Source organism: Lagopus muta, chromosome 18 (genome assembly GCF_023343835.1).
Source record: "Lagopus muta isolate bLagMut1 chromosome 18, bLagMut1 primary, whole genome shotgun sequence".
NCBI classification, from domain to species: domain Eukaryota; kingdom Metazoa; phylum Chordata; class Aves; order Galliformes; family Phasianidae; genus Lagopus; species Lagopus muta.
In genome coordinates, this window is record NC_064450.1 from 8,144,197 (window position 1) to 8,161,601 (window position 17,405).

The 17,405-nt window shown below is 41.3% G+C and overlaps 2 protein-coding genes across 8 annotated transcripts; one reads left to right on the plus strand and one right to left on the minus strand.

Moving 5' to 3' along the window:
• The first annotated feature begins 1,643 nt into the window (after nt 1–1,643).
• Nucleotides 1,644–10,826, plus strand: POLG2 (DNA polymerase gamma 2, accessory subunit). Of its 4 annotated transcripts, none has more exons than XR_007380431.1 (11): nt 1,644–1,935; nt 2,682–2,808; nt 2,957–3,062; nt 3,449–3,622; nt 4,073–4,213; nt 5,198–5,278; nt 5,870–5,970; nt 6,850–6,966; nt 7,902–8,036; nt 9,436–9,614; nt 10,714–10,826. XR_007380431.1 is itself a non-coding variant. In XM_048964940.1 (8 exons), the coding sequence occupies exons 1-8, from the start codon at nt 1,777–1,779 to the stop codon at nt 7,013–7,015; spliced, it is 1,395 nt and encodes a 464-aa protein (XP_048820897.1). In that variant the 5' UTR covers nt 1,667–1,776; the 3' UTR covers nt 7,016–7,725. The 4 variants fall into 4 exon arrangements, 1 of the variants encoding a protein (XP_048820897.1); XR_007380429.1 differs by having other exon boundaries at nt 1,667–2,275; XR_007380430.1 differs by having other exon boundaries at nt 1,667–2,275; nt 10,700–10,806.
• On the minus strand, nt 6,096–12,814 carry MILR1 (mast cell immunoglobulin like receptor 1). Of its 4 annotated transcripts, none has more exons than XM_048964945.1 (9): nt 12,703–12,814; nt 11,661–11,705; nt 10,528–10,815; nt 9,848–10,132; nt 9,218–9,331; nt 8,715–8,804; nt 8,170–8,229; nt 7,785–7,841; nt 6,096–6,919 (listed from the first exon to the last, which is right to left on the minus strand). In XM_048964945.1, the coding sequence occupies exons 1-9, from the start codon at nt 12,812–12,814 to the stop codon at nt 6,894–6,896; spliced, it is 1,077 nt and encodes a 358-aa protein (XP_048820902.1). In that variant the 3' UTR covers nt 6,096–6,893. The 4 variants fall into 4 exon arrangements, with proteins under 4 accessions (XP_048820902.1, XP_048820898.1, XP_048820899.1 ...); XM_048964941.1 differs by lacking the exon at nt 12,703–12,814 and adding an exon at nt 11,796–11,899; XM_048964942.1 differs by lacking the exons at nt 9,218–9,331; nt 12,703–12,814 and adding an exon at nt 11,796–11,899.
• Between the last annotated feature and the right edge of the window lie 4,591 nt (nt 12,815–17,405).

A 17,405-nucleotide genomic window follows, 5' to 3' on the forward strand; every position in this document is an offset into this window, starting at 1 on the left:
AGGAGGGAAGTGAACGCATGTATGCATTTTTTTTTTTTTCAGCATTTCTACATTCACTACACAGCTCTTTCACACAGCTAACACCTCTGTGCTCAGCAAAGGAGTGTTCTGAAGCGCTTCCTTGATTGGGAGCATAGCTGCTGTCAAGCAAGAACACTTGATTCTGGGGTTGTTCCTAAATGCTTTCAAGAACAGTAGCCTGAAATTTAACGCTCATCTTCAGTTCCTGCTCTTACCAATAACCAGTTTTTAAATGCAAAAATGCTTAACTATACTGCTTGAAGAATCCAAGTAAGATTTTTGTCCAGGTTATTTTGAATCTGAGTCACCGATTTCAAGCCTCTTGGACTTCGGTTGTTTTCCTCAGCTTGCTTTGCTATTGTAATTTGTTCCCCCAAGCCCCAACTTGTACTATTACTAACTACAGTGTAATCCATTCTTAATATTTATATTTTTTTTCCTATGAAATTCTGTTGCTTTGTAGTATTCTGAACTGTGCTGTAAATTTTCTTCCCCCCCACCCTTCTGGCAGGGAGTAGCACCAAACCTTTATTAATATGAAGCCCAGCTGGCTCGTAGGCACAGTGTAATGTAATCCTGAGGTGTACTGACAGTACAGATTTTTAAAGATGGAGATTCCTCGTGCACCTCTGTGTACTCTGATAGAAGTGGAATAATGCAACCCTATCCCTTCCTAACTTTCATCCTGCTCCTGAGTGTGAGTTACTAAGCCTGAATGTCCGAGGGGGTTTATTTTTCCTGTTAAAGGCACAGTTTCTCAGCATTTGCACTTAAAGCTTTCCTCGTTCTCAGTAACAGAAACGGACTTGGGGCTTTGCAATGACTGAAACCAGCCCTGGCTCGGGCTAGCAGGCTCTAAATGGCGTTCTTCTCCTCTGCCCTACTAACGCTGCTGCCCGCTCAGCCCCGTGGGCCTGGCTGCATTCAAGACGCGCTGCTGCCGCCTCGCCGAACCGTAACATCCGCGCGCCCTTCGCTGCCGCCGCCTCGCAGCGCTATCTGCTCGTTCGGCTCCGCCCCCTGGCAGCGGTACAAAGCTGTGATTAAGCGCGTGTGGAATTTTCCACTGCTGCAGCGCGGCCGAGCTGCTGGCTGCTCCCCGAGAGCTGCCGTCCTGCGGAACGTTGATTTCCTCTGCAGCGTTAACCCTCGGCGGGAAGCCGTGTATTGCTGCACGGCACGCGGAGCGCTGTGCAGCCGCTCTGAGATCTGCGTTAAGCGTTACGTTTTTTTCCTTTACAAAGCCTTTGCTCTGGGGAGGCCCGTGGGCACGACAGCCGAGCGCGGGGCTCCCCTGTCTCACCGTAACCTCCCATGGGTGAGGGGCAGCGAGGGCAGTTCTTTACTATGAGAGCGGTGAGGTGCTGGAACAGCTGCCCAGAGAGCTGTGGATGCCCCGTGCATCCCTGGAGGTGTTCAAGGCCAGGCTGGATGGGGCCCTGCGCAGCCTGGGTTGGTATGAAATGGGGAGGTTGGTGGCTCTGCCTGCTGCAGGGGGTTGGAAATTCGCGATCGTTGAGATCCCTTCCAGCCCGGGCCGTTCTGTGATTCCGTGAAGGCGGAGTGCAGCCACAGGGCGGGGCCCGACATAGCCGGAGGGGGTGAAGGCCGCGAGGCGGCGCGCATGCGCACCCGCCATGTTCCTTCGGCCTCGTGCGGGGCCGCGCGCCGGTCCTGTTTCCTGCGCGCGCGGCAGGTGGCGCGTGCGCGGTGCTCGCGGCGCCCCCATCCTCAGCCGTGAGGGCGGTGGGGAAGATGGCGCTGGGCTGCCGCCAAGGGCGCCGTCTGTGCGGCCCGGCTCCCATCAGGCGGCGGCCGCTCGCCGCCCGGGAGTCGGAGGCCGGGCCTCTGGCACGGCCCTATGCGGCGGCCGGCGGCGAGGAGGCGAGTGGGCAGGAGGAGCTGCTGCTGGAGGTGTGCCGGAGGCGGCACTTCTTGCGGGGCGATCCGGAGCTTCGGGCCCGGAGCGCGCAGCTCCGCTTCGGGCCGCTGGGCGTGGCGCTGCGGGGTAACCTGGCGGCGCAGTGGTGGGACGCGGTGCTGGCCCGCCGGGAGCAGGTGTTGGCGGTGGATTCCCCGGTGCACGGCCGTCCCTCCGCCGGCTCCCCGTACACTCAGGGCGCTCCGCGGCTGCTGCACTCGGAAACCCTGCGCGAAATTCTCCAGAGCGGGGGCTGCGGCCGGGAGCCCGGCGGCGCGGCTCTGCAAGAAGCGCTGGGCAGCGCGGGAGCGCTTCGTGAGAGCCTCCTGCCCGGTACGAACGGCGGCGCTCCGCAGGGCTCGGGCAGCCCGGGCCGTTCGCAGCTGCCTTCAGGGGAACTCGTTTTCCGGTTGTGGCAGCGCGCTGGGAGGGTCTCATTGCTGCCATCTGTACTCGGGAAGCCGGGCAGCGGAGCGTCGGTGTGCGCTTTACGCTTTGCCCTGCGATGAAGGCGTAGGATGCTGAAATCACAGTGCCCGCAGGTACGGGCTGTGAGCTGCTGAGCTCATGTCCGCAGAACACAAAATATGATGCTATAAGCATAAGCACTATGTAGCAATGGGGTCTTAAATCATCGTTACTACCCTCATTTACTCTTGTGGATATGCTAATGCACTGTATTCGTTCCTACTATAAAATACCTTGTGGCTGTTGCAATTACTTGTCTGTCTTCTGGCAGGTGCTTTGGCACAGTACGTTAGCTGCTTAGAACTTGTGAACAAGCGACTGCCCTGTGGCCTTGCTGAAGTTGGAGTATGTTTTCACTCCATTCCAGGAAGTGAGCAACACAACGAAAAGCTTAGAAGGTAGACTAATAAAGAGTGATAAATCTCTCTTCATACCTAAACAAGTATGCATAGTTGTTTCAACTTGGATTACTCTTGAAAACCATTTCTTGCTTCTTTCCTGTTGTTTCTGAAGGAGTTAACTTGCTGACCTTGCTATTGTTTAAAGAATAGGTGAAAGGACTACATCGTTACTTACGTGGTTTAGCTCTCCCAGAACTGCAGGACAGTGGCTTGATTATTGGTTACGTCAGAGACTGCAATGGTGGAGAAAGGTAACAGTGGTGTAATATGGGCAATCTTGACCTGCTCCTTTGTTTTTTCATGGAGAGGGGAAATAAGCACCCTAATAGATTTTTTGATTCGTTGCCAATTCTTGTAACTGAAATACATAAATTCCTTTCAAGAAACTGAAAATTACTTAAGATCATGACAAAGCCATGAAGTGGTTTGTGATACACTTGCAGAAAGGCAAAGGTTTAGAGATAAAAGCATTGTGAAACAATTGAAGTGATTTGGGTTTCATAAATTTATGAAAAGAAAAAAAAAAGATGATAAAATTGCTGTGAACCATAAGCTTCTCTTGGCATCACAGATGTGGCTTTTGTAGTTAATATAGCATTCACAACAGTGGAACAGCTCTTATATCTTTGATTTTCAGTTTGCAGTGGGTCCATCCAACTTCAGCAGCAGTGACTTCCAGGATGAAGAAGGAAGGCGGGGATTTAATTTGCATTATGACTTTCCTTGGGGGAAGGAAACAATAGAAACGTTGAAAAACCTTGGTGACACTGAACTGCTACAGATGTATCCAGGAGACAGATCGAAATTACTGGTCAGCGTTACCTTACTGTGTGGAGAATCTTTTATGATAAAGATGAGAGAAACTTTTTATTTGCTGATCCAATTATTTATTGACTGTTTCTTTTTCTTTTCTGGTAAAATCAGTATAGTTGATATGCTGCTATCAGACCTTCATTGGCAGATGTTATAAAATAGTGATGCTGTGTTGTTTATGCATGGAGTTAATTCTTTGAAAGTAGCAGTGAGCTATATTGTTCTTCTCTTTGTTACAAACTAATTGACTCACTGTTACATGTTAAGGTTGCCAGTAATTTTAAAATGCAGCTGATTGTAAGATAGGTCTGAATATATGAAGGGTTCTTGAGCTCACTGCCTCCTTATACATTTAAAATAAATTAAAGGCCCTCTGCAGCAGTCTTTCAGGTGTCCACCCCATCACAGTTGCTTGGTGGCTTTTGTAATTTATTTTTTTCCTCATCAGGGCCGGGATGGAAGGAAGAATGTTCTTCCTCACGTTCTGTCTGTGAGTGGAAATCTGGACCAAGGAGCATTAGCTTATCTCTTTGATTCTCTCCAGCTGGCTGAGAATCCTCTGACAACAAAGAAAAATTCGCAGAGAAAGGTAACTAGTGAAAGGGAGAATGGATGATGGAGGGAAGGGATGTGCTTAAGTGCTGGGCCTGAATGCCAAAAATCACATCCTAGGTCAACAGAGATCAGTGTGCCTGTGAAAGCAAGCAGCAAAGTGCTTTTGTTGTCTGAGAGCATTGTGTTGAGTACAAACCTAATAATTCATAGAGAAGGTGATAAATTCAATCATCTCTTTCTTCTATATTTCTGTTCCCTTCCCCAAAGGATGCAGGCAGAACAGTTTTCAGTACTAGCAATAGACTGGGTTCACAGGACTGCTTCTGTAGTCCTTTTTACCCACATAAACAATTTTTCTCTCATTCAGAGATCACTTTTCCTTTCATACCTTCTCTCCAGTGATTAGTAAGCTTTTGCCATGTAAGTGGTGTCATTGGAGGAATTGGAATGTAGTTGCTTTGAGAGGGAGAGAAAATGCTAGAAGAGACAATTTTCTCTAGCAGAGTTTGAGGGTTCCCAAGAGCAGAAAAGCTGGGTTACAGGTAGCAGTGAGGCATTTTCCCTCAGTGACCGTCATGAATCCTACTCTTACTGAGGTTTTCTAGAGTTACAGTGCTAGCATTCACACTGCTTGCTAATCAAACAGGTGTTTGTCTTTAAGAATAAGCAGTAGGCTGGATAGTAACTGCCTAGTGGGCTGTCTCTTTGATCTCCACAGTCCCACTAAAGCTCTGCTAACTAAACTTCATCTCTCCTCTTCTGGGACTCAAACAGAATGGTAACTTACATTCTGATTACCTAGCTGGCATATGTATTCGAGTATCAGAAATATGGCTTGCTTTTTTCTAGTTCAGGATTTTGAGCTGTAAGAAAAATTCCTTGTGTTTAGAACCTTTAGTAGCAAAGCTGCTTCATCTCAATGAAAAATCTTCAAATGACTGCATTGTATTCTGTAGCTCTGTCTCAGTGTTCATACTGGCCGTATTCAGTAATCTCTTGCTTTTTGTGACGTTATTAGGTACTTAAACTTCACCCTTGTTTAACACCTATCAAAGTGGCTTTGGATGTAGGGAAGGGCCCAACAACAGAGCTGCGACAGGTATGTTGTGAGAACACGTGTTAATATACAGTGTTAACTTCCCAAGTGACTTTCAACTGAAAGTCAGGCACTGTTTATGTTGGTGAAAGTGCTGCTATTTCAATCCTGAGATTCATGTTTGCACATATTTCATAATGCTTCCTCCACAGTGAGCTTGTGAGTCATGGCTGAAGAAGTACAGTGAGGAAGCAGATGCCATCTTTGCTTTAGCACACTGCTTTAGCACTGTTAGGAAGTTTGAATTTGTTTCAGGAAAAAAAAATAGGTAAAATAAATGACAAAATCCCTCTCGGGTTCTTAATCTTTCATAGTTATCTTAACTCATGGATTTTATCTTCAGACTTCAAGGTTTTTTGTGTTTTTTCCTTAAGTCAGTCATTAAGCCAGTTGCCACAGAAGGGAAGAAACTTAGGCTGATGTGTTTTTTAAATAAAAGTTGAGATTTAATTGCTAAACAGCTAAACACAATGAGATCACTTCAGCCAGTAAATTAACACCAACTAGGAATGCTAATATTGCAAGTAACAGAGTTCGATTTGTTTCTAGATTCTCAAAATGGTTCTTTTTACTTTTTTTCTTAAATAAATACAGGTTTGTCAAGGATTGTTCAATGAACTATCAGAAAATAGAATTGCTGTGTGGCCGGGTTATCTTGAAACCACACAGCTATCTCTGGAGCAGCTTTACACAAAGTAAGGAGAAACGTTTTTAGTAAGTTAATGTACAAAGGTAAAGGGTGATTTTCTGTGAACTAGCAAAAATGTGCTTTTTTCAGCAAGAAGTTATTGAGTGCAATAACCACACAAATAAAGGCATATGGTCTATAAACTCAGATTCTATTGATTTTTATTAGAAGCAGCAATGCCTGTTCATTTTAAGAATTGAATGAAACATTAGCCTTCCACACTTTTTCCAGGGTTGTTGTTTGAATTGTGAGATCTCTGTTAGAGACTCTCCTATGAAAGTAAATTTCTTAAGACGAGTCATAAACTTGCAAAACTGTCTTCCTCTTTTTTTGCATCTGGACCAGTTCTGTGTTCTATTCTTAAGTACTGCTTCAGCTGGCACGCTCTGCCCAGTTCTGAACTTAAAAGTTCCTCAAGTCCAAATGATGTATGTGCAGGAGTTATTTCAGCTAATAAAAACCAGTATTCCAGTTGAACTCTTCCTCCATGATTTGTGTATCAGCAGTACATTTTGAGCTCATACCCATCGATCATGAACATATTGATGAATAATTTCTTTTCCACAGAGAAAATGTGCATGAAAAACAGATATAATGATTGGTTCATGTACAGTAGTTTTCAAAGTCTGGCTATTAAATAACAGAATAATCACTTCTATAAAAATACTCTTATAATAGGTCATTAAATAACAATTAATGCTCTAAAGTAATGTAATAATTTAAAGAAATGTAGTCAGGACAGCAAGGAATGTTCATAAGAAAATGAATGTCTTGGCACTGAGCTTAGTGCATCGTAGCCAAAATAAATACATTCAGGTTATGATACGTAACTTATCTGCAATTTCATACATCAGAAGCAGTTGTGGATGTGATCTTTTCTTTGCAGGTATGATGAGATGAGTGTTCTCTTCATGGTCTTGATAAGTGATTCTACTCTGGAGAATGGAGTGGTCCAGCTGAGAAGCAGAGACACTACCATGAAGGAAATGATGCACATTTCTAGGTTGAAAGACTTTTTAACTAAGTATATTGCATCGGCTAAAAATGTATAAACTTAAATGTATCTAATAAAAGTAACTTTTGTAAGTGTCTGTGCCTGAAATGATTTCAATGGCCACAGATTCAGCCATTTTGCAAAGAGTTCTGCTAAAACTTAATAATGTATCACCTTTCTGTCAAATCAATGTCTTCCAGGCTACCTGGAAAAGAAGAGAGAGACAGACTTGTCCCTCTGCAGCAGGGCTAACCATATTGATAACCATCTTCAATTTTACTCTCTCTCTTTGGTTTTACTTCACTCTGAGAACTGAGAAACTGCTATGGTTACCACTGGGTAATAGCAGATAGAAAAGTCAGATATGGATCTTCTAGCCTGGGAGGACAACAAAGTTGAAATAACTTCTTGTAATGACTAAAGAGTTTTTGATTAATTTGTGCTCTTATACAATCCAGTTCTTATTTCAGGAATAATGGTTAAATGCACAGGAGATTTGCTCTTGTCCTGACAGTGACTCCACTGTGCTTTTGGCCATTAAAAATAAAAAGTGACAAGAAACTCTTGTTTATTTAACAGGATTGCTTTTTGTTCTTTGTAATTGCAATCCACCTGTTAGATGTTTTGTTTTATAACCATAGTATTACCTAAGGATTTTTCTTAGTAGTAGACAACCAACTATGTGATCTGTTAAGTAAATTTTGGCCAGGCAATCAGTATCTGAACATCATCACTGAGCAGATGTGGTGGTACTTATAAATATGTGAGAACTGAAAGATTCTTTATAAATGTGTAATAGAGTTAGTTAATCACACGGGCCATGTTACCTTGTGCTCCATCTCTGATGAGGACCTTTGTATAGATTGTAGCACATGCTCTGTTCTCTGTGAAAAGAGTAAAATTAATTCATGTTGATATTTTTTTTTTTTTTTTTTTTTTTTTAGTAAAGACACAGCAGAAGAATTAACACACCACCAGCAACTTGGTTGCTAGTAACATCTCCTGCATGGTTACAAAATTAAGCTGTGGAATCTTTCCCCCTTTAGCTTAGATGAAGTTATACTCTTATATTTCCCATGGTAAGTTAGCAGTTTCAATATGTAACTGCTACTATTCACCTTACTCTCTGCTGTTCCAACCCTAATCTTCCCCCTCACCCCAAACACAGTTGTGCACATCAGATATTCCACCACTACAAAATAAGGTTTTTACCTTGTTCATCTCTTCTTATAACAGAGAGGTTGACATATTCTTCTTCTGGTTGAACTGGCTCTGGATTAAAGATGAACAGTGGTTAACTCAGTTACAAATGACTGTACTTTGAACAGATTGCAGGAGCTACGTTTTGTTTTGCTGCAGCTTGCTTGTAGCCTGTTTTCAGTTCTTAATTAACTGCCACTGCACCTCAGGTTTACTTATTCTAGTTTTCTTTTCCTCTGTAATGGCTGTTCTATCCTCACTGTAAGTTATCAAATGCAGTTCTCCATTTTATTTATGGAACTTCAGTGCATTTAATCAGTTGTGGTTTTGGCTGCATGGCAGACTGCCCAATAGGTGGATGCTGAGTTGTGTCTGCCATGGCACGGTCAGTAGGAGTACTAACAGCTCACTTAGCAGGTGTTCCCTTCTGCTGTTTCTGCAGTGTGCAAAGGAATTGGTCCATACTAGCTGTACACAGCACAAGAGCATTCTTGCACTTTGTACAAACTCCTGCATATTTCAGTTTTGTGGCTATGTGGAGAGTGATGTGAACTTGCCAATCTCTGCATATGTGACGTAGTCTTCTGACTCTTCTACTTTCTCTGTTGAAGTATGGCCAGTTGAGAACCAAGGAGGTGTAAATTTTTCTGCAAAAAAAAACCAAAACAAAACAAAAGCCAACCTTGTGCATGTATCAATTTGTCTTAGAGGTGGTTTAGCAGTTCCATTTTATTTTTGAATACTTATTGATCATGAAAACAACATCTTTCCTTAACAGAGGCATTTTTAATAGACTTTCTTTACAAAGAACAAAGAACATCCATCTCTTTTCAGTATTTGTCTTGTTTTAGCTATTTCTTTGCTTCCCTCATTTTAGGTCTGCTATTGAAAATGTTGGTAGAAGTCTTACACTGAATGTCTTTACAGCAGGCTGGTTAAAAGGAGAGTTAACAACTTCCTAAAATGCCAAGACCATAATTTGTAACGTGTTTGCACACTACAATATACTGAAGACATAAACCAGCCCCTCCAGAAAATGAAACATGTTCAAATAACTCACTTGCTTTATATGAAGGGATTATGAAAAATGGAATTGCCAGAGCAAGTCCTATTGCTAACAGCAGTAAGATCAGTCCTAGGGAAATGATCAGGGGTTGAGAATTGCTTCTCTCCTCTGGAGGAAAAAAAAAAAAAAAAAAGGTGGTTATGTAAGGAAATGTTATTTTGTATTCAAAGTCTTTTCTGCCAGCTAAAATCACAACCTTGCATTTCTTTCAGCTTTTGGTTTAGCTGTGGTTAACAGAACTACTCAGAGTGCAAATTGCACACAACCACCACAGCTGAAGGAGGGGAGGCTGCTGCTGTCAATGACCCTCTCTTTCGTAGAGATCAGAGAGAAAAGGGAAACTGTTATTGCCCCAAGGCAGAGCGGAGTGGACCAGGGATCTCTTCTAAAAGTGAGTCCTTTACACTCATCCTCAGAGTCACTTCTACTGTTACTATCTAGGCTGCATGTTATTGTCTTTTGCATTAATTTAAAAGTAACTCAGTTTTTAGAATTACTATTGAAATAATTACAATTTGAGCATTACATTGCAGGAATAACGTTTCTGGCTAAATAATTGCATTCGTACTGCATTCTGTCCTTGGCTGCTTATTGGCAGTAGTACACTGTGTGCTATGTGCATACCTGCTAATGTGAAATTGAAACTGTTGCTGTATTTTGTATTATTGCGAAGGCGATTTTCAGCTTTGCATTTATACATTCCAAAGTCACTAGAGGATTTGATAAGTACGGAAATCACTGCTGCTTCCCTCTTCTGCATCTTCACCGGGGCTTGGATGCTCTGTCTGTCTTTGAAGAATGTGTATGTGATAGGGAGAGAGCCTTTCTCTGAGAGACAAGACAAGGTCACGTTTTGACCTTCCTTTGCTTGAGAATTGGGTGAGCTCAGCATTGGTTTGGAAACTGGCTCTGTAAAAAACAACAGCAACAAAAAGAACCTGAAAAGATTTCAGTGCTGATTACAGGACAAACTCCAAAGCAAGACTCTGAATTAAGCAGCAACATTAGAGAAAGAGATGCCTATAAAGGATGAAGTATTCAGTGGGGCATACCAGAACAACACTGCTGACTCCTGAGGGAATGGTAGCAGTTCACAGAAGTTAAGTTCAGCTCCATCATTAAGGAGGGATGGTTTTACTAGATCAGGTTTGCCAAAGCCCCATCCAACCTGACTTTTAACATTTCCAATGATGGGGCATTCTCTGGGCAACCCGTTCCAATGCCTCACCACCTTTCTTGTGAAAGATATCTTCCTTGTATCCAGTAAAATAAAATGTGCTGAAAATTAATACAGCAAGACATACCTTTAAGTGTGAAGTTGAGACTTCTGCTGTATTTTTCACCATTGGAGATTTCATTCTCAGCTTTGCACTTGTATTCACCCACATCACTGGCAGAGTTGATAGTTAAGTTAAACAAAGCTGGAGTCAAGTCTGTCTTATTTAAAGCAGACACCTTCTGACTGTGTTTAAATAGTGTATATCTGACAGGAGGAGATCCAGAGTCCGAGTGACAAGAGAGGCTTACATTCTGGTTCATCCCTACTTCCAAAGTACCATGAAGAGGTGTGAGCTTGGGGTTGGAAAGGATCTCTGGAAAGAAGAAACTTGTGTGTGAGTTCACCTGTCATTGCACGAAACCCCCAGGTTATTCCCAAAGCATGCTGACGTTTAGGCTATACTTAATTCTGTTAAAATAGATGTTTATTTTTTTTCCTACGCTTCCTACTTCCAATAACAGGCACCACAACTTTGTGTTTTTCCTTATCAATGTGGAACTCCAAACGCTTGATGAAAAATGCATGCCTTCATATACAAGAGAGCCACACGCACACAAAGCCAACAGATGTATCTAGATGAACCAAAGAAAAACTTTTAAACTACAGCAACATTTAAAATAGTTAAAGAATTAAAGAGAAATATTACAAGGTGTTGATTGTAGGAGAAAGTAATTTTATAAGCTAGTAAAGAGGTAGCATGTGCACCTAAAAGTGAAAACAGTATTTTGTCTGTGACCATATGTAAACAGGCAGAGTTAATCTCACATATGATGTCTGAACTTTTGACTTTTCAATAGAAGCAATTGGAGCTTTGATTTTGTATCAACTTGTTCTGCTTTTATGAGATAACACTAATGCATATCTAAGAATAACTTGCCTCGTCTTTTCATATAAATTGGTAATAATTCAGTCTAAGATAAATTCCAACTCTTTTAGAGGGAGAAAGACATCTCGATATCTTCAAGCAATTTTAAATGTACATAGAAGTGTACATTAGTAAAGATGAAGTTAGCTTCGTATAGAAGCTTGCAAAGCACCTCAGTGCAGCCGGGGGCGAAAGATTTAGTCTTACATGAAGGCTCTTGTCACTTCAAATACCTTCCCCATTTTTTGTTGATTTCAGCCCATGTCCCAAAACTGAGAATAAAAAGAGCCTACCTCTGCAGTCTGCAGTCGCATTCTGAATCTGCTGAGAGATTTGAGCTGGAAGAAGAGGAGAAAACTTTAAGACAGGAAATGGTGGTTCTTATTTAGAAATATTTGCAGTATGTGTGAAGGGAGTCCTTGGCTTACGGTAAGAAAACAGCAGAAGTGTGAAAAGAAACATTTTTTTTTTCCAAAATGAAGCTGGTACGAGGTAACTGTTGGAGTTGCACTAAAGGGATCTTAGAGGAGTGGCTCTAGCAGTTGAGGAAGTCCTAAATATGGAAATAGCACTGATCTTTGCTGTTGATATTTGCATAAAGATTTATGTTCACCCTATGATGGTCATCTTAGAGTTGTGCACAGAAGAAAAAGAAGAAAAGAGAAAGGAAGAGCAGTTTGGAATATAACTGAATGTTAATGTAGAGTTGTTCTTAGATGTAACTAACGTAATCAACTTTTTCATGTTTGAGAGCTGTGTAATAGAACTGTGCTTCCATGTAGTAGAAAAATAATTGTAATTTTTTTTAGTATTGTTCTTACAGAAGAAGGAGATCACCAATTCATATCTCACAGTCACACATTTGCTAGAGAGAATGCAAGAGATCTTCTGGTAGCATATGACTGAGACTAAGGGAGGATGTGGTTTCTATTTTTTATCAGTGCTCCCATATTAAAAAAAAAAAAGACAAAAAAAATAGTACTTAATTCATGGGAGTTTTAAGGTAATAAATATTCCTGGAGAACAGCCCATTAAGAAAACATTTTGACCAAATTTAAAATATTAAGCTATGAGGAAATAAGATCTCACACTAAAAGGTACAGATCTCATCACAAACTTGAGGTTAATATCACTGTACAACAGATTGATGACTAATTTGATCATCTAATCACTAATACAAAGCTCTACTTTAAACTTTCAGCAAGTAGGTGTTCACAGTTCATCATCCTGTGCCTCTGGACACAGTAAATCTTTAGCTAATGTTCCATGGCATAAACTAGTGTTTTGTTTTGGTCAGTACTATTTAGTATGAGTGGAAAAAGCCATTGTTTCTACCTCTCCATGAGTCTGTCCTTTGATTCTTCTTTCTTTGATATCCTTTTGGGCTTGAGACCCAGTGGTCAGAACTGAGAATCTGGACATTAGGAAATATTAGTTGTAAACTCATAGGCAGTTCTGAATTATTAAAATCTCCAGGTCAGAGCTTACATTCAGCAGAGCAGTGCTCAGTTGCTCTGCTGTTCTCTGTTCCTGGTGTATACAACAGTAATGCTGTCCATGTATATGTATAGGCAATGCCTTTGGAAGAGCTCCAGGCCCTGCCCATGTGAAAAAGAAACCAGAAATGCAGCTAACGTCTTAAAGTGCTATTGTGTGTCTGGTCTTATTTCTCATCGATTCTCCCATCTCTGGAGGCAATGAGCCTGGTGTGCTGCAACACTGAAAAATTTCCTCACAACTTCCTTCTTCTTTTTTTAAAAAAATATTTAATTTCCTTTAAGTCAATCTTCCTCCCTGCTTGCATTTCTTATATGGAAATGATGACAATTAACCACAAGGCAGATATTTATTTTGCAGCTGGCAGGAAGCATGTGTAGAAATGCAGATGTCAAGAGAGGAACTGGGAGCATTTGTGCATTTTCCTGTTGCGGCAAGCTGTTCTTCATCCCAGAACAGCAGCACAGCCCTTAAGACACTCGCAGGAGGGTGGTGGAGAAGGAGAGGTGTGCAGGAGGCAGTGTGGTGTTGCATGCTTCTCTCTTGGGAGCAGTGGGTGTGTGGGTGAGGCAGAGGGCAGCTGCCTTGCACAGCTCCCAGCACTTGGGATGTGTTTTCCAGACTGAAATAGTTTGGTTTTGCTCTTTTTTTCCAAAGGAGGAGTTTCATTTGGTGTGTGTCTGTATTGGAAAGCAGTTATTGACCATCTGTCCGTGCCCTTTCAAAGAAAGAAGTTTGGGTGTCTTTGGGGCATCCCATGTACAGCCTTCATCTGAGAGATCGGTTGCTTCCCTCACCAAATACAGTCAGGGCATCTGGAATCTATCCCATAGTTCAGTGCATCTGTGTCCTCACGAGTTTTGCTTTATTTTCTCTTAAAATTTGGGTTTAGGACTTGAAATGGGAACAAACATATTTCTTTTGGCATATGCCAATCATTGCAACTATACATGTAAGAGGAAGGGAAAGAAATTCCTTCCATTTACCTATCCGGTCCCTGTGCTTACCTGTTTCATCTCCCTAAACACGTTTCCTTTTCAGCTCCTGTAATCACCTTGCAGAGTGCAAATGCAGTCACTTTTTACGTCAGATCTTTGAAGCACTGTGACAGGACGTGGTAGCTGGGCCTTACTGATGAGGTTTGTGTAAAAGCCAAGCTGTGATTGCTAGGATAACACTAGGGGCAGTAATGATGTGTTGTTTAGAAAAGGAGACCTCAGATGAAGTTCTAAATGGAAATGATTAGATTATGTTAATCATAAACAGGCTTCCAGTAAAAAAAATAAAATAATGTGACTACTTTTACTTGAGAACAAAAATAATATGAGATAACATTATGTATGAAGGCTGTGCACTCTTCACACTGTATCGGTATTATTGTAGGTTTCCAGGGAAATTGCATCTTTCAGTGGAACTATAAATGTTGTTCTCAGTTGTAGTTTCTCGTCCTGAGAGGTTCTCCACTCTGGAAGAGCTTCTGGTACTGTAGATGTCTGCAGAGGGCTTTGCTAGGAATCGCCATATGCATACATACATATACCATATGCATGCTGCTGGAAAAGAGAATCCTGGGGAGGTGTTACCAGGGACTGTAGATAAACAAGTGAAACTCACGTCTCTGGAAGAAGGAATATCTTTTTTTTTTTTTCCCTGAATGAATTTCCAAAGCACGTGGCAGCGTGTGCTACATGAAATGCAATCAAGACTTGGATTGCTAGGTTTCTTTTCAATAGGACACCAGGTTGGTTAGGAAGAATTGATCCAAATAGTAATAATACACTACTGTTGTATTTAAAAGAAACACTGCAATGTGAAATCTTCAGCAGTATTCCCTCACTACCAGCTTTCTGCAATTACTTTTCCATATCTCTTTATATTGCCCTTTGGAGGAGGTGTTGGATATCAGTAATTAAGGGAAAAGCTTCAGAGGGAAACAGTGGTTTAATTGCAAAAATATGGAGGGAGGCAAAATGTACTTTGATTTAGTTTCTGGGCCTCACCCAGTAGATGGCGCTGTTATGAAATGTAATGGGCTGAGAAGCACAGATTTACAGCTACATAACTTTTAAAATAAACTATAGGATTTCTAGATTTCTGAAAAGAAGTCACTTTCTTTAACATTCTTTGTAATTATCCACATCCATGATTTTTTTAATTATTTATTCTTCTTTTGGGAGATGTAAGGAGACTTTAAAAGTATTAAAAGACAAATGATACAAATGTCTCATGCTCAAGAGAAGACAATATACCCTAAAAATATATGCAGAACAAAATCAATTTGTTCCTAATTCCCCAGGGAGCTGACTAGATGTGTGAAAACAGTGACATTCATTGTAATTCCCTTAATTCTGAGCATGTTGAGACAGGAAGTGTTAATAGAGTGAAATAGTTCACAGCTGTAAGGAACCACGGTGTCAGGAACAGCAATTAGAAATCAGAGCTACTTTTTCTACTATTGATTTGGTTACTGGAAGTTTGTGTTGACATCAGTAAAGATGGGTTTGGATCTCAGACATTTGGTGATGCACTTCTGTAGCAATTCATTGCTTTTGAAGTAGATTCAGCGTGCTGAAATTATGTGGAACAAGCTTCAATGGTCCCGCAGTGTTGTGCTTTTACTCAGCATTTCATCCTTATGGAAATAGGTTTTGACTTGGATTTTAGGCAAAGCTCTGCTCAGGTGTCAGAGCTTTCTAGGAATTGATACATTTAAGCAAATAGCAAAGGTCCCAGCCAGCAGAAACAGCTATTAGGAATTCACAGATGAGCACAGCTTTAATACTTAAGGGTTTGATTTACTGGCCTTTAGATTAAATTAAAAAAAATCACCAGTTGTCAAAGGAACTGTGTGCAATTCTTCAGTCTGATTCAGAAAGTGTGTTGCATTTTTTTTATCAGTCCCTCTTTTCCCACAAATACAATAAGGGACTGAAAAGAGTTCTGTAAGTTGTGTATACTTGAATAATTTTCTGTTCTTATTTCAGAAGAACATGTCCTAAGAGATTACAGTGAGGTCGCTGGCACAGCTACATGTAAGTTTATATACTTTATGTCCACATGATCTCCAGTTTGACAATGGAAGATGGTCTTAAGCTCTTCTTACCCCTTTGGAATGGGTTTTCTCTCAAGTTTCTTAATATTTTGTGTTAAATTTCTGCAGTTGAGCTTACCTCACAGATTTTGGCCAATACCTGTTAGATTTTTCTCTCCAGGGTAATGCTGAGGTTTTATTAAGAATGTGACTGTCTAATTACACTGAGAGGTCTTCTGAACATCCTTGATTTGTGGCGTCTGAACAGCCTTGGATTTGTGCATTGTTAAGCTGTACTGCTGATCCTAAAAGCTGATCTTTCAGCTTCAGTCTGAAACTGGCCTGCTTCTGAGCTCAGTCATGTTGGATCACTCTGACAAATACTGGCTCCCACCCATTTCTCTTTCCCCCTTTGTGGCTTTGTCCCCTGGTGAGAAAGAGTGCTATGGTTTTACTGAGCTTTCTATGTCATGCTGAATTCTTTTACAGAGCAAGGGGGAAATCTCATTCCTTCCTTTTTTTTTTCTTTTTTTTTTCCTTTTTTTTTTTTGTTATTAATAGCAAAATTTATCAAACTTTTGTTCTCCATCTGCTCTGTGTCCTCCTCCTCCTTTCCTTTACCTGGCTCTGGAGACCATTTTTGGGAAGTAGCCAAACCACCAGTCTTTGTTGGCAGTGTATTTTAAACAGCCTGGAGTAAGCAGAACAAATACTACTGCTAGTTATCCAGCTTACCTCTTAGTCATTAATTGCTATGAATGCTGTGCCACTCTGCATTCCTCCCTCCTTGCAAAATAGCCCTGTAATAGCTGTGTATTGGCTGATGAATAACTGGAAGGTGCTGAACAATGAATTTCTTTAGAGTTATAAAGTAAATGTTATTTGGAAAAATTAAATCAGTGCTTAAATCTGCCATTTCTGCAGTGCCAGATTATTTAAGATTAAAAGCACGTACATGGTACCAACATAGAAGGGTAGAGCAGAGATAAGGACAGGGCAGATCTCTGCACTCTTCTTGCTGTCCTCGTTCTGCCCAGTTCACCCACCCTTTCACCATCTGAACATCAACAAACTGGCCATGGTTGTGAGTTTGTGGATAATTATTAAATTCCAGTTGCCTTCACAAGTAAGTCTTCCGTGGCACAAGTCAGCCTATTGATGCACTTGTGTTCAGGCTTTTTACTTTCCCTGTAATCAGAAAAAGACTCTTCTATTTTGTTAAGAAGGTCAATAATTCAGATGTTCTGAATTTTACATCAGCTCCTTGCTGTATCTCAGGCAGACGTCAACACCAACAGAAAATGAGAGCAAAATGCTGAAGTAGAATATTTTCCTGAGGTCACAGTTCAATTTCTGCTTTTTTTTTTTTCTTTTTTTTTTTTTCATGCCAGTGCTGCTTCACATCTCTGCAGGGAATTGAAAGAATGAAAGTTCAGCCCGTTCTTTTCTTCTGGGGTTCAGCGTTTCTAACTGTGTTTTGCACTGTCCTAACAACACAAAGTAACAGCCT